General features: G+C 42.3%; 2 protein-coding genes across 4 annotated transcripts in view; one reads left to right on the forward strand and one right to left on the reverse strand.

The window, feature by feature from the left end:
• The window catches only part of LOC143143747 (dual 3',5'-cyclic-AMP and -GMP phosphodiesterase 11), a 155,797-nt gene that overhangs the window by 80,542 nt on the left and 58,741 nt on the right, over positions 1-16,514 (reverse strand). For both annotated transcript variants that reach the window (XM_076305415.1, XM_076305392.1), the window contains exon 2: positions 10,608-10,712. Coding sequence is in view for 1 of the 2 variants with exons in the window: in XM_076305392.1 (XP_076161507.1) it covers positions 10,608-10,712 (105 nt within the window). In the remaining variant the exon portion in view is untranslated. The remainder of the gene's footprint in view (positions 1-10,607; positions 10,713-16,514) is intronic.
• LOC143143763 (uncharacterized) lies at positions 4,374-11,593 on the forward strand. Of its 2 annotated transcripts, none has more exons than XM_076305428.1 (2): positions 4,374-4,918; positions 11,514-11,593. In XM_076305428.1, the coding sequence occupies exons 1-2, from the start codon at positions 4,548-4,550 to the stop codon at positions 11,584-11,586; spliced, it is 444 nt and encodes a 147-aa protein (XP_076161543.1). In that variant the 5' UTR covers positions 4,374-4,547; the 3' UTR covers positions 11,587-11,593. The 2 variants fall into 2 exon arrangements, with proteins under 2 accessions (XP_076161543.1, XP_076161553.1); XM_076305438.1 differs by lacking the exon at positions 11,514-11,593 and adding an exon at positions 8,937-9,057.

Below are 16,514 nucleotides of genomic sequence, written 5' to 3' on the forward strand. Positions count from 1 at the left end.
AACCGTAGTACTCTTCTCGAAATTCTTTCCAAACCGGGAAGTCGTGATTTTCGCCGGGAAGAACGTGTTCAGACGTTTCTTTTGTAAGCGCAATTAAATTTTACGTTCGAATTAACGGTTTTATGGTTGCGTAAGGGAACGCGAATTCGCTACCGAGTTGGAGAAATTTTGTTTCGCTTCGTTAAACGACAACTTCATTCGATGCACGTTGGAAACGGCTAACCGGGTGGTTTACGGCTACTCTAACGAAAATTTTGTCCGCGTATCGAGGTGAAACGCAACGCGGTGCTCGTTCAATTAGTTGTACGCGATAAATTTCGCAAAATTAGCGGCAAAGATATCGACCGTTCGCCGCGCGGTTTTCGCGCGCACGGGATCGGAGTGCGATTCGTAAATATCAATTTAACGAGTTAATAACGGTGTTTTTTCATTTTCAGCATTGGACACCTCTCTCTCTCTCTCTCTCTTTCTCTTTTTCCTTCTTCCGTTCTTGGCGCGCTGTTCAAGCAAATTGCGCCGTTCTACGTGGGCGAGTTAATTAGACGCTTACTTACGCGTGACGAAACAAACACGGCGTACCGAGTTGAGAGTTTTCAATGAATTCTAACCAACAAATCCCGGCGTCGTGGGTCGAAATAATGTCACGACGATTAGTCATCGTCAAATGCCCTCGCGATAGAGAACCACCGCGATTCCGGCCTGTGAAATCTTCCGACCTTTCTCGAACGTTGCACGCGCGTGTGCGCGCCGGGAGGAGGATACACGCGTGTCGCTCGCAAATCGCCTATAGCCAAGTCGATTTTTCTGGGTTAACGAGTGTCGGCCGTGGACGCGCGAAATCGAATGTAGCTCACCGTTTCACGCACCAGAAATAATCCTAGCGTCGTTCGACGATCTTCGCGGCGGAGCACGCAGTTGGACCAGGGCGAACGCCATTTGAGGGTTAGCTGGTTGTAAATAGGGTACTGGGAACGTTCTATCTCACTCTGTCGTAAATGCGTACGCAGAGAGAGAGATACGCGCGAGCGTTAAATGAAACGAGGACCGCTTCTAAACGAGCGTAAACAAAATTTCAAAAGTTTTTCTTCGGTGCGCGTCTAGCATACTTTGGATTCAGGTAGCGATAACGTGGAGGTATTGTACAGTGATTATTCTTTACAATTTTTAAACGCGGATTGTTAAGGAAAAATCGACGCGATAAATTCGTGAAAATTTCACGACGGTGCTCGAGAATCAATTACGGATCCGACGGTGCACAGAATTCCAAAATGGTGGTTTTGATTTAAAGGTTGATCCATTCTCGGGGCTGGTAACGAAAGAGCTCCCGGAAGACGTTGCTCGTGTTCAGGCAACGTGCAGACACATCGAGGACACGCCGAAGATTAATCAGAGGCGTGTGCCGCCTTATGTCCAAGACACCATGCGCGGAACTTTAATCTCGAAGAGTCACTCTTTCGTATTTCATATTTCAAACGCTCGTCGCTCGCGACTAACGCGCAATCACTTAGCTTAATTCCACGTTGTGTACGGTAAGCCCTCGATTTACACGGTTAATTCGATGCAAAGCTTTTCGCGCGAGTCGGGTACCACGTTGCTCGAATTGCACGAATTGGGGCGAGAATCACTCACCGAATCCTTCTGTATTCGAGTATTCGGACATACGAGCCATCCAAACGTTCAGCGAGTATAATTCGAATAAACGAGTACTCGACTATTCGAATACTTTGATACGCGAATACTCGACTATTCGAATACTTTGATATGCGAATATTTGACTATTCGAATACTTTGATACGTGAATACTCGACTATTCGAATACTTTGATATGCGAGTACTTTACTATTCGAATACTTGACTATTCGAATACTTTGATACGCAAGTATTTGACTATTCGAATACTTTGATACGCGAGTACTTTACTATTCGAATACTTGACTATTCGAATACTTTGATACGCGAGTACTTGACTATTCGAATACTTTGATACGCAAGTACTCGACTATTCGAATACTTATTTTGTGAACCGATCACGTATCTGGATATTCATACTATCTGAATGTACTCAATGCCATGAAATATTCAAATATGTAAAAATATTGAAATATCATAGGTTAGGCTTAATAACATCGTAACTGAGCTTTGCGCGCAGCTCTGTACGTATATTTTCTTTTGTACGGTGTAACAAATACGTTATTATTATTATTAATATTAAATTATCGGGATAGAAAGAAAGTACAAGATCTCACGAAGCCTGACCGAAAGGTCTGACCTGATACGACTTGTATTCCTTCCACGATCGATCTTTTCTTCTCCTCGCGATACATTTGGTGCAATCAGTCGTTAATCGAAGATAAACAGATCCGTGGATCTTTCCGCTCGAATGGAAAAATTGAAGAGAAAACTTCAATCGATATTCACACACCTGTACGTAATACGTATCTTCGAAGAGATAAGTGAGGTTTCAACCGCGTATCTACCGATCCACGTAACTCGACGAGTAACTGTACATTATTGAAAGTTTATTGTAATTGGCAAGTTGGCAAAATACTGCATTTCCGTCGACCGTAACGAGGCACTTGTCAGGAAGAATAACACACGTACCCTGGCAGCCGAATATTATCGGCACTCGTTGCGCGTCTCGCCGCGCGCGAAGACATTTCTGGAACATCGATGTCGTATAGAGTGGCGATCATCGTTGAACGCGGTACGTACGATCGAACGAATATCACGGACAAGAACAGAGTCACCTCGAGAGACACCAAGAAGGTGGATGACGACATCGCGAGGAACGAGTAGCTCATAGGGAATCGTGATATCGGCAACGCGCGTGAGCCATTCGTGTGCGTGTATGCGACTTCGTCGAAAGAGCGTAAGAGCGTTCGCGAGGAAAAGATGGAAGAAGCGACGAAGCCACCGGGAACGAAACAAAGAAGACAGACATCCTCCGAGCGGTTGGCTAGTTCGTCAGGTTTTCACGTGGCGAGCGCACGATACACGTGCGCGCGCACGCGCGCGAGCACACATAACCTGCAAGGGGGTTCCAGTCGCGTACCTACACGAGTCTCTCGGATTATGCAACTGATGAGTTAGCGTTCGAGGTATCGTACCTGTTCACGGACCGACAGTCCACGCTGTCTTTCGTGCAGCTTTCAATCAACGAAACTTTCTTCCGGCCGCGTTAATATTTCGTACGAGCGCGCGCGTTTTCGTTGTTTCGGTTCGTTGATCATTGGAACAATACCGAGTGTCCGTAAAGCGATCGGTGACTTTCAAGGTGCAACAGAACGGCCAGAAACATCCAGCCGACGTTTCTACGCTTCGTGCTCGTATTTAATTAATTGGAGTTACCGGAATCTTCATCCGATACGACCCGAATACCGCGGGAGAAAACAAAAGTTGATTTTAATTAACGTTACAAATTACGCGACTGAATTACGGTCTCGTCGGTTTGTGGATACTTTTCGGATACTGGAATACAGTATCGTGAACAATGGACGAGAGAGTAACTGTGACCGTTCTTCGTGGCTATCGCGGTGAGTCTCGCTTTCGAGCGATCGTTTTTACCCCGGATTCGAGTCACGAGTTCGTCGAACGGTGATGTTTACATCTTTCGTCGCGTCGTTGTCAAAACGGTGTCGATGAATTAGCGAGGTCGTCCCGTTCGAAACGAGTCCAAACACGACCTGGTTCGGACTATTTTTAATTGCGCGTAATTGAAAGATTTTCGTAAGCGATTTAGGTGTAATTAAAAATAATCCGAACGGGGTCGTGTTTGGGCTCGTTTTCATCGGGATAATGTCGACGATCCATCGATAATATTTTCGCAAAGATACGTTCACAGATGTACGCATTTTCGTTCGGTATCAGCGAACGGTTTACGCGCCGGGAAGTAGACGCGACGCTTCGCCACCGCTCGAAATAAAAATCACTACCTACCCCGCTTACAAATGAACCGGTGATCTCAATTTTGTCACTTGAATGCGAGAATTACCGTAATAAGTACTCCTACATACACGAGTCACGACGAACGTATAACCGCGTCTGAAGTAAGGGTTTTCGGATTCCCTCGTCGATGAATCGGTAATTTGGAATCAAACGTCGATTTTTCGAAAACAAATTATTTCCAACGCTCGACGATACTGAACTCCGAACTTTACTTTACGAATTCATCGATCGTTTCGACCGAGTCGTCGCGTAGTAAATTTCAAAAATGTAATATTCCGTGTTTACAAATAAGATTTCCATCCGATTGGTACTAGTTTACATCTGGAGGAGATTCCAATTCAATTGTTATCGATCCAATTTAAATGTTGGCTCGGCGAAGAAAACAAAATGTGCTGTGACAGATTTAGGGGAGGGAAAACGGACTTTGATCGATTAGGGTGTGTCCTATGAATGAATTCCATTTAATCGCGTTTTTCTTTTTTTTTTTTTTTTAGTCACCGGTATCGATGAGTAACGGCAAGTAATATACAATTGAAAAGAGTTCCGCGCATGTGAAGAATAAGCAGGGAACCGGAATTGCGTAATTTATTACATTGTCGCGGATGTCGTCGCTTTTGACGACTGGAATAATGAAAAACGGCTGGACGCGCGGGCGTCGTCGTCGTCGTCGTCGTCCACTCGTACGAGAAACGTCGACTGCAGATCGAGAATTACCTCATGTTTCAGGAAACGTTGCATTAACACAACCTCTTGCCTGTCCTTCCTCGACGGCTACGCAAAGCAGGAAAAAAGTGCACAATCTTGTCAACGGTCCTCTAAACGATCTACAACGATGCAGCGTACGATCACGTTTAATTTACGTGTATTCTAATAGAAAGCACTTTGAACAAGAAACAATATTAAAAAAATTCCAATGTACGAGATTCGAACCCGGAGCAATCTTATCACGAGTGGCGCACCACTTACGAGAAAGGTATCAATTTTTTGAACAAAACAATTTGAAATTCGTTAAAAAAATCGTCAACATTTTTTAATATTCAAATAAAGTACAATTCGAATTCTCGGTTCTACTCTAGCGCGTGTTGATACTTTCTTACTCGAGTAACGGTATTCGAACAACGATATTCGAGCACTCGTATACTCGACGATGTATTCGTAGGATTTGAATAGCTGGAAAACACTCGAAAATGAAATAATTCGAGTAGCCTCGGTTCCAGTATACGCGTCCAACGCGCATGCTATTACTCGACGTGACCAAAGAGGAAGAACGAAAAGAAGAAGATTTCTCCTCTAAAGTCGCGCGTTTCACGACCGTTACCTCACGACCGGCAGTTGCAACTCTCTAATCGTCCAGGTACTCGCTAAGGAATTCTCTTAGCAACGATCTCGTAATTAACCCGCGGATCGTTTTCTCCCTGCCTTACCGCTAAGCTTGCATTCGCACTTCGCGTTCGTAAGTCACATTTCGTTTTTTTTAACTTTCCAAGTCCGCAGAAGTAGCATCTCGACGGACGCGGAACTCGCTCTTACCACTGATCGCTTCCTTGTTAAACAAAGGAACTTGCTTCGGCGAAGCGGAAAATTTTCGAACGAAATCCACGACCAGTTTTATTTAAATAAACTCCGTTCGAAGAAACTACCTACGTACATTCTCGAAAAGACTATTCGTCCGCGTAGTGGCCATCTTACTTTACGATTGTTCCCTGTCACCGAACGAACTTACGTTCCTTGTATAAAAATCAGTCGGTTTATTTTCAAAAACTCTCTCAACATTTCACATCTCCACGAATTGTTAAAAATTTCCATCCAAACTGTTCACACTTGCAACTCTCTAATCCACAAATCTCTCCTACCCGCAGTGTCGCGTAACCATTGATCTATACCGAACCAGTTGATTCGATAATTGGACGAATCTCGATACTTGCACGGTGGACATTCGTAAGAATCGAAGTTCGAAGGTTCGAGTCGGAGAAACGATTGCGTGTACGCAATCTACCGTGGCTGTAATACTTTTGTTCACCAACCCTCCGCAGAGTGAATCCCCTCGTGATCGAACCAGCCGTTACGTTGCAAGCGTACAATCTTTCCGGCAGAATTCCAGCTGAATTTCGTTCCTTGTACACCACGGCAGCTTCAACGAGATCCTTCCTACTCTGCCGACTTTGATCCTCGCAGCTGCGCTTCTTCAAGCTGAAAACGCTCGAACGGATACGTCAATTAGGACGCCGCTAATTCACGGAGGTTGCGACCTTCCGCTCTCGGCCCACGTACGGGCCAAAGTAATAATAACTCGTTTGGAACGCGGGATAACGCAAGACGGGGTCGGTTAGAGCAAGAGAAAAAGAGACCCGTTTGAGAGTGTACTTAAGATCGGGACTGCCATTGGCATTGTCGGGGATGTCAATGCCGTGCGAACGCGTCTTAATTTCATTTTAAACGCTGGATTGATTCAACAGGGTCACGGTACCCTTTTTCTCGTAACGCGATCGATCATTTTGTATCCGTATCGGGGTTTACTTTAACGATTGGTTTCGTTTCACCACAATGGTGTGATCTCTTCGCGCCCTCGTCCTGGTTCCTCTTTGTTAGTTCCTTCCTTCGTCGATGTTCTTTACACGGACTTGGTTTACGATACGGTGACATCTTCGCTATTCTTAAATGACTCTCCCGCTTTGACACTGTTCCACTTAGACGCTTCTAGACAGGAAAACCTCCGGGAGTATCAAGCCCCTGGAAGATAATTTCCAGATGGATCTACCAGACACCCTGACCCTCAAAACGGGGATTCGAAAAAATTCCAGACAATAGATCCGCCTCGAGTCGGTTCTAAACACCGTAGAGACACCGTCCGATCGATAAATCTTCTACCGGTTGTACTACTTTCACCGTAGCAAGTTGCAACGCCCACGCAGTCTCGACCAATTATCGTTTTATACCACTCTGATCTACCATTTTACATTCTGATTACATTCTGATCTACCAATTACATTCGTCGGACAAATTCTAACAGTCTCGACCGAGCCCGACTCTCCAAGTGCAATACTCGGATCACCAGCTGACTTAACAGTGGGCTGGATAACCCTATTTCGTTCTAGACTCGGTCACGTCTGAACGAAGTTGTAAAAAAATGGAGAAAAATCGTCAACTTCGTTCTGCATTTTTCTCAACAGATATATTTCGTAAACATAAAAACTTCTGACCTCCAGTGCGGAGATGCGATCGATTTATCGTGAAACGATTTACGTACGTGATTAAAAATAATCGGAATACGGTCGTGTTTGGACTCATTTTCATTGGGTATCCTCGCCGATCTATCGGTAAGACTGTCACGAAGATGTAATGAAAAATATAAGAATATTAATTTTCGGTAGAGGATGAAATTCAATCTTGCGCGCGATACGGATCACTATCAGCGGTCAGCCGACTTATGTTTACACAGCTGTCGACCACTCGAGTCGGCGGGTCGTTCGCGCTGATGAAACATAAACAATAGTGGGGATAATTCCTAGGCTTGAATCCGGGGCAGACATGTGGTCTTGAAAGCGGGAGCTGTTTTTTCATCGAAACTAAAATCCTACCGAAATTTCTCGCGAATTAATTATTTCAACGACTCGATACTTTTATCACAATCTAACCGTACAATATCGCTCGGATAATTGAAAAAGTTTCACCCTCGACGAGCTAACAAGAATCGTCGCCATCGTCGTTGTTCTACCTCGCTTACTCTCGGTCCAATAAACAAGGTCGATTCCTACAACAAAATAGCTACCTTGTCCGAACAACCAATAAGAAGGCTCGACTCGGTCGTTCAGTTTTCCCGGCGATATATCGCAATGAAAATAAAAATACAAGTACACGAAAACGCGAGGTAGAGTAGATACAGGAAGCAAGGTGAAAGAACGAGATTCTGCGAATCGTTGTTTCGCAACCTGAACCCAGTATCTTACGCATTTCTCTTATTCCCTCAACGTAGCGCAGTAAACCTCGAAACTTTATCGTTAAATATCAATTTTTCGATTCCCAGACCGCGGTTAGAAATTATTCGCGCAGACGTCGCGCACCAGTGCTTGCGCACATTCGGTTTTTACGTTCTCTGTGAAATTCCAATAATTCTGGATTACTTTCGCCATTCGAGCCCAACAAAACGCACGTTAAAACAAAGTAATTACAACATCTGGGTTAACCGACGCTCTTTCGTCGAAACTGTTGATAATTATTGTTGAAACGCGGATAAGCCGTTTCGTTGACGTCATTCCGGGGTACACGTCTCGTATACTCTGTTATTAGAAGATGTAAAATATTCGTGCGTTCCGTGTGCTCCAATCCCAAAAGACGTACGCGTCGAAAGGTTCTGGTACCGACTGACCAGGGACAATAAGCACGGGTCAAACGAACGCGACTCGTATCGAATTAGCAGGTCGCGGAGAAATTAACCCTCGGGCCAATTACTTGCTCCGCGGCCCTGCCAGATGCGCGGGAAGGCCGAAGTAGCAACGGTTCACGCGGACGTTAACTTTAACTTGAACTTTAAACGAAGCATGTGCAGCATCTGTTTGCGTAACGCGAGAAATCGTGTCTGAATTTTTAAACAGTCGGTACGTTTGATCGAGATCCACGTTAACTCGCTTATCTTCTGTTTTCCATGTACACTTTGATTTAAAGAAAAATTTTTCTGAATGGAAAACGATATTCTTAACACGATAAATCGTGTCTGAATTTTTTAACAATAGACACGTTTGATAGAGATCCACGTTAACTCGCTTATCTCCTGTTCTTCGCGTACAGTTTGATTTAAAGAAATATTTTTTTAAGAAGAACATCGTTTTCCATTGAAAATGGTCACCTTCCCCAACGACTTTGTCCGGGTCGTTCGCAAGTCTGCGTCACTGCAAAACGTGGCCATTTTTAACTTTGCTATTTTTCCTTCGTTGTTAGCCGTGCAAATATATTCCCCGAGGTCTTATCCCTGATGGAATTGTGTTGAACTCCAGCAGCAAAAATGACCCAAGAGTAAACTTCCTTGCAATTGCTGGAGATTAGAGCAAAGGTCCTCCGTACCCGACCTCGATGATACGAATACGATGAGAGGACTAGCTATTCCGAGTCGTCCCCCCCGGCGAAGATGGCTACTACGGGGTAGATAATTCTGTTCCTGATCTCCGGATCAATGCTGTGATAAGCGGAAGCTTCTATACCCACGGGGGCCATCCACGGAATATGTCACGCGGTGTGCAAATAAATTCCGACGAGTTAACAATGATGATAAAATAAAATAGATCAATTTGAAGGAAGGAAAATTTTTTCATTTCGTTAGAGTAACTTTACTTCTAACCGAACGATATTCGAATATACACCGTGGAGGAAAATTCGTGATACAAAACTGGACCAGGAAGATTCCGTGACTTCGAATAATACAAAAATATAAAACAACAGCATTGCATCGGAGATTTCGTTTTCGAGAAAAATACGTTTGAAAAGATCTACGCGTGCATCTAACCAATTACTCACATCAAGTGTTTCACTATAGACGTCTATTATGATTGTTTCTGCATAGGATACAATATTTGTACAGTTCGCTATCAAGATGATTGTTCATACTATCGATTAGTTGCAGGTGTACCAGATTGATCTTCGGTTGAATTTTTCTCCAAAACGAAGCTTCCGGTGCAGTTTTATTATTCTTTATTCTCGTTTTACTTCGAGCCATAGAATCCTCCCGGGTCTATTCGTATCACAAATATTGGACCACGATGTAATAGGTTGTTCAATAAGTTTCGTCGTTCGATGAAACTTATTCAACAGTACTGTTCAATGTAGTAGTGTCCAATATGTTTTAGTACTGTTCAATGTAGTACTGCTCAATAAGTTTTAGTACTGTTCAATGTAGTACTGTTCAATAAGTTTTAGTACTCTTCAATGTAGTACTGTCAATATAGTACTGTTCAATAAGTTATAGTACTGTGTAATAGTATTAGTACTGTGCAATAAGTTTTAGTACTGTTCAATGTAGTACTGTTCAATAAGTTTTAGTACTGTTCAATGTAGTACTGTTCAATAAATGTTAGTACTGTGCAATAAGTTTTAGTACTGTTCAATAAATGTTAGTACTGTGCAATAAGTTTTAGTACTGTTCAATGTAGTACTGTTCAATATAGTACTGTTCAATAAGTTTTAGTACTGTGCAATAAGTATTAGTATTGTGCAATAAGTTTTAGTACTGTTCAATGTAGTACTGTTCAATAAGTTTTAGTACGGTTCAATGTAGTACTGTTCAATAAATGTTAGTACTGTGCAATAAATTTTAGTACTGTTCAATAACTTTTAGTACTATTCAATGTAGTACTGTTCAATAGTACTACATTGAACAGTACCGTTCAATAAGTTTCATCGAACGACAAAATTTATCGAGCAATCCAGCACTGTACCGTTGAACGAGTTTTATCGAACGACAAAACTTATCGAACGAACTGGCATATAACGGAACCTGTGGTAGGAATGGGCGATAGTGGAGTAGCAAGGTAGCGGAGTGCCGATTTCTCTCCGTGGTTCCATCGGTATCAATGGTTTAAAAGTGATAAAAATGTCTGCAATAAGCTACATCGGTCGTGAATGAATATCACGTATTGCCCGAGGGGTTGCGAGTAGCAGACGTATGCACTCACCCGGCTTCCTGCGCGAGCTCCAAAGCACAGGAGGATGCGCGGAGGCGGCGACGGCAGCGGAGGGGTTACCGGCGGAGGCAGCCAGCTTGACTGCGTTCCGCGTACCTGAAACAAAAGAAATATTTAACCTCGTATGCGATTAACCCACCAATAAATGTTTTCTACCGATCGTAGAAAAATGCGCAGCAATTAATCAAGTACGTATTTGGTAAAGCATTTTCATCCATGGCAAAACGACTAACAAGATGCAACGTGTAATTACCAGGCCGAGGACAACCACGGAGTGGATGTCGCATCGCGAATGTAACAAATACCCAGATATTTATTATACGAGTGTATGATTAATTTTCGTGCGTATATTTCTATGGTACATCTGGTGTAATAAAACGACACGTTTCTTTCTTTTTTTTCTTTCTTTTCCACACCCGTAGCCGCTATCGAGGCGATTCCAACGACCTATAACGACACAACCTTCATACGACGTTGAGTAATTCGAAACACAGAAATTATCTAAAAGCCTCGACCTCGTTCGACGAATATTGTCCACTCGATCTTCGAGATAAATAAGTTCCGCGAGACCGACTACCGCTTCAATCTTTGAACGACGAGCCAATTAGAAAGAAACGTTCAACTTTTTTATCCAAAATAGTATCCTACTCGATCTCGTTCGCATGAATATTTCACGCGTGATATATATAGTAGAGTGTTTTCCAAAGTGAGAGACGCGATCCTTGGCGAGGACGTTTCAAAATTCAAGAAGTTAGCGAAAAAAAAAATAATATTCAACACGGACAACTTGAATATCTATTTCTATTAATACATCGATTTAACAACTGTTTATTAATACATCGAGCGAATATATATCTTTTTTCGATCGTTCGTTCTAAATTTGCAATTTTTTTTCAGGATTATCAACACTCCGCATCCTGATTCGAATATCAAATTTTGCTACATCGCTTCTCTAAATTGTGGAACGTAAGATATCTTTATACAAAGGAACAACACAAACTTGATGTTTAAAAAATATCCTTGGCGCACGGTATTATGAAAAATGATGAAAGTTACGTAAATATTTTGATGGAAATACGAGCTTCTTTTGTTGCTCGCTAACATTGTTTCGAGTTAAGAAATTGTTACATCTTGGTCGTTAACAAGCGATAATCTGTCAACGACCGTTCCGTTTCTGGGCGTCCATATTTTTTTTTTTTCTTTCTTTCTCTCTTCAACAGCGTCGTCCGACCCATATTTTTTTTCTCCCATATTATGAAAAGCGATCCGACAGAGACAAACGGGCGCAGCCCGTTTCCTATGCAACGATTATCCGTTTATCATTCTTGATAGCGAAACGGAACACGAGACATTGTGTTGGATTACGTCGTCCGACATTCGCTTTAATGAGCCATCGATAATCATTGTGACACCGGTGGTCTACCGGAAGATTAGCGATACGTTGCTTTCATTTTCGATGGCACTACGATCGTGTTACCAAATTTTTTCTTATCTTTTTCGTAGCTGTGCACGATAAAGAAAACGCACCGTCGTAACGCGTACTTTAAATTCGTCGCTGAACTCGGTTGGTACGCAACAAATGTCGTTTTTAAAGAGGCAACTTTTGATAATCGTCGCGCAACTCGAAGATACGATTTTCATTACTCGAGTATTCGAATTATATTCGCTGAGTATTCGAATTATCGAAGTATTCGAATTGTATTCATTGAATCTTTGAATATTTGAAGTGTTTGAATAGTATTCGAAATATATTCGCTGAGTATTCGAATTACCGAAGTATTCGAATTGTATTCATTGAATCTTTGAATATTCGAAGTGTTTGAATAGTATTTGAATTATATTCCCTGAATATTTGAATCCCTGAAGTATTTTAATAGTATTCGAACTATATTCGCTGAATATTTTAATTCCTGAAGTATTTGAATAGTATTCGAACTATATTCGCTGAATATTTGAATTCTTGAAGTATTTGAATAGTATTCCAATTGTATTCGCTGAATATTTGAATCTCTGAGGTATTTGAATAGCATTCGAATTATATTCGCTGAATATTTGAATCCCTGAGGTATTCGAATAATATTCGAACTATATTCGCTGAATATTTGAATCCCAGACGTATTCGAATAGTATTCGAATTATATCCGCTGAGTATTTGAATCGACGATTTATTCGAATATTTGAATGCCGAACATTTCGACAAATAGTGGTTGATATCCGTCGTTGATGTTGTCAGGGCAAGAATAATCGTCGGAGTCGCGGGAAATGAAAAGTTAAAGCTGTTGCTGCGGCCCGTGAAGTTTGACAGAAGAAACGTGAGAGCAATCTCTTTGTAGAATAGCTGCTATCGTGCTTTGTAGGAGATTGGTCTCAACGTGCGGTCCAGCGCGATGCAGGTGCAGCTTTGAGAGCGATAAATACGATGCAGAGAGTAAAGCCGCTGTGATTACCTACAGCTAATGTACACAAAACTAATCGCGTAATTATCCGCGGTTGTAGCTTAAGACTGTCGTAAACCGCACCGTAACGGCGATATATTACTTGCACGAATAAAAATCGGGTCTATTGTTCCATATTTGTTGTCCGAAGTTGGAAGAAATTCGATCACGGGATCGATCCTGGTTACCCCGTAACACGCAACTTGGAATTAATTACGAACCGAGAATCGCGAACGTGTAAAATTAAACAAAATACGTCCCACCGTTCCTACTCTTTATCTTTCATTTTTAATACCCTTTTATCTCCGAGCTGTCATAAATATTACACCTCTGAAGTTCATAATATTCATCGTAAATTAGATTAATAACGTTTAGATTAATTTCTTTTACCTGCGCAAAAAAGTTATCGTACGAAAATTTCGTCGAGTATTCCTTCCAAATAACACGTGCAAGATCTTATCCTTATTTGTTAACACATACGATTACTCTCCGGGAATCATAAAAGAGAACACGAATTTTTGCGAACATTTCGGAACATCTCTCGATACAATTGTTTAGATTATAATATCGTTCGCATTGTTATTCACGCAATCTAAATTGTTTACATAAATATTTAACGGATCAAATAGATGCGTTTCGAATACCGTTTTTACATATTTACAATTGATTCTCCGTTATTGGTTTGTACGATTATTGGTGGATCGTTTAAATAATTTCTCTCATTGGTGTAAAAAAAAGACATCGGCCAAATGAACGAACAGTCGTTTAGCATACGTAGGTTACGTCGTTTATCAACGAATCATTTTGTAATTTCCAGTCCCGCGGTATCGAAAACACGATTACAATTTTCAAATGTTAATGTTACGAATTGGAAAAAAACCGAGTGTCCAGCGCAGTGGTATCCAAACTTTTTGATGCCCCAGATAAGTAACAGGTTTAAAACGATAGAAGAAAAATATACTTCTACGTTTGTTACACTCCAATGATTAATGTACAATAGAATAGAAAAAGTGTTCTTTGAATCGTAGGACACCACTCTCCCCATACAACAATGGTGATTCAAACTAGCCAAATACCTGAACTTTTCAATTCTTGTACTCGCATTCGTACCACAAATATATCAATAAAAAATCGTTCCCCCCAATGACAAAATTACGATCGATATAGTCGCTACTCGCTACGTTCATTGCAACTCATTGTACACAATCGAGCACGATGGAGTGAGACAAAAATAAACACTAAAATTACTGTTTCGTCTTACTTTCGTCCACATTCACCCCTGTACTATACTATGCGTAATCGTATCGTAAAAGTATACTTGACAATTTAACAATATTAAAAAACTCCCTCCGCGGTTCGTCCCTACGTCGACCGAAACGTGCGAATGAATATCACAATGATTCCCCGAACGTGAAAATATTCCAATGAAAACGAATAATTATTACCCGGTTGATTTATTCGACCGAGTGAAGTTTACTCGGATCGGTATTTCGTATAAATATTTATTCGAAACGTGGTTCGAGCGATGCCCGATACCGACAAAAACTCAATTTACATTGTACCGCGATTACGCGGATTCGCCGCGCGAAAATCCTAACGAGGCACCGTTAAACGGTCCGTACACACTGTTCGTAGAAAGTTTACCACGGATCTCACCTTTCTAAAAAAAAAAAAAGTGTCCAATAAACGAGTCGACCGAACCCACGGTCGAACCTCCTCTCTGTTATCTGTATTGTATTAGATACAATAATCTACTAATCGTGTCGGTGCACGGGCCGGTTTGCTGGAGAACGCGCGCGAAACACCGAGCGAACACCGACGTGGTGATAACGGGACTTACGAGAACAGTGAATATTATCGTCGTTGTCGGGACTCGATGCTGCGGTGTAGCTGCAGGTGCAGATGCAGAAGAGTTTCCTCCCGGTGTCACGACCGATCCGGCAACGACCCTGCCGACCGACTGCCATGGCGACCGGCGACGCACCGATCCACGCGTTCACCGCGATCGAGTCGAGCCGAGTCAAGGGAAGAGGGTGGACGAAGCCAACTGGCTAGAAAGGAGGTGGAACAACTATCGGGCGAATTCACTCCGCTGGTTCGGCGACGAGTATTAAGTGGAAACGAAGAGCGGATGTGCGTGCCTCGACACGATTTCTCATCCAGCCATCCTCCTACGTCTGCCAAGTTCCCGTCTCCGGACACGATATCGATGTCGAGCTCGGTCGTGTGCTTTGACCTCGCGAGGCCTCGCCGCGCCAGACGCGCGCACGTATACTTGCTTGCTGGAATTAAATATAGCGATCTACTTAAAACAGCTTCGAGCGCTCTCCAACGAGCGATACTCCTTGTTGGATAGAAACCGTCTAATGGTGTTTTCCCTGGGATTTAATCATCTAGTGGTTGTAAGGTCGTGTTTGATGAAAGTTTACTCTTCTTGGGACGTCCTTAGAGTTTTAGGCCTAGAGAAAGATCTTCGCTGAATTGGAAATGGTTTGAAGTCAAGGGATAGTTACATTATTCTACCAAGAATTGGTAGAGTACCTATCGCAATCTACTTTGGAATTTTTAGCGATTGAGCGATTCTCCTAGTTGGGTAGAAATCGTCAAATGGTGTTTTCCCTGGGATTTAATCTTCTAGTGGTTGTAAGGTTATGTTTGATGAAAGTTTACTCTTCTTGGGACGAGCTTAGAGTTTTAGGCCTAGAGAAAGATCTTCGCTGAATTGGAAATGGTTTGAAGTCAAGGGATAGTTACATTATTCTACCAAGAATTGGTAGAGTATCTATCGCAATCTACTTTGGAATTTTTAGCGATTGAGCGATTCTCCTAGTTGGGTAGAAATCGTCAAATGGTGTTTTCCCTGGGATTTAATCATCTAGTGGTTGTAAGGTCATGTTTGATGAAAGTTTACTCTTCTTGGGACGAGCTTAGAGTTTTAGGCCTAGAGAAAGATCTTCGCTGAATTGGAAATGGTTTGAAGTCAAGGGATAGTTACATTATTCTACCAAGAATTGATAAAGTATCTATCACAATCTACTTTGGAAGGATTTTGAGTGATCTACTTAGCGAATTTTCTTCTTGGGTAGAAATCGTCAAATAGTGTTTTCCTTATGAATCCTCCAGTGCCTCTAGAGTCATGTTTGTTGGTAGCAAGTGGTTTGCTCATCTTGAGACGTCCTTAGAATTTTAGAGCCTCGTCTGAACGAGGCCTAAAGGGAAGTCGTCGCTAAATTGTCGACATCCTGAAGTTAAGAGCTACCATCTTAGCATCCTGCAATTTTTACGAGATGGCTACCTGTGTTCATTTCACCAAGAGTTGTAAAGCCTGCTCATCTAGGTTAGCCCGTGAGCGTCGATCCTCCGAAGTCAAGAACGCCACTATCTCGATACCCTACAGTTTCTACGAGATGGCTGCATTCATCCCGCTAAGAGCTGCTGGAGAAAATACAGCGATCTACTTAGA

Source organism: Ptiloglossa arizonensis, chromosome 1, assembly GCF_051014685.1.
Source record: "Ptiloglossa arizonensis isolate GNS036 chromosome 1, iyPtiAriz1_principal, whole genome shotgun sequence".
Lineage (NCBI taxonomy): Eukaryota > Metazoa > Arthropoda > Insecta > Hymenoptera > Colletidae > Ptiloglossa > Ptiloglossa arizonensis.

Excerpts from the sequence above, each read along its gene's own strand:
- LOC143143763 (XM_076305428.1), top strand. The coding sequence starts at position 4,548 with ATGTCGTCGCTTTTGACGACTGGAATAATGAAAAACGGCTGGACGCGC. Across the intron at positions 4,919-11,513 it reads GCGCACCACTTACGAGAAAG|GATTATCAACACTCCGCATC; the intron begins GTATCAATTTTT and ends ATTTTTTTTCAG.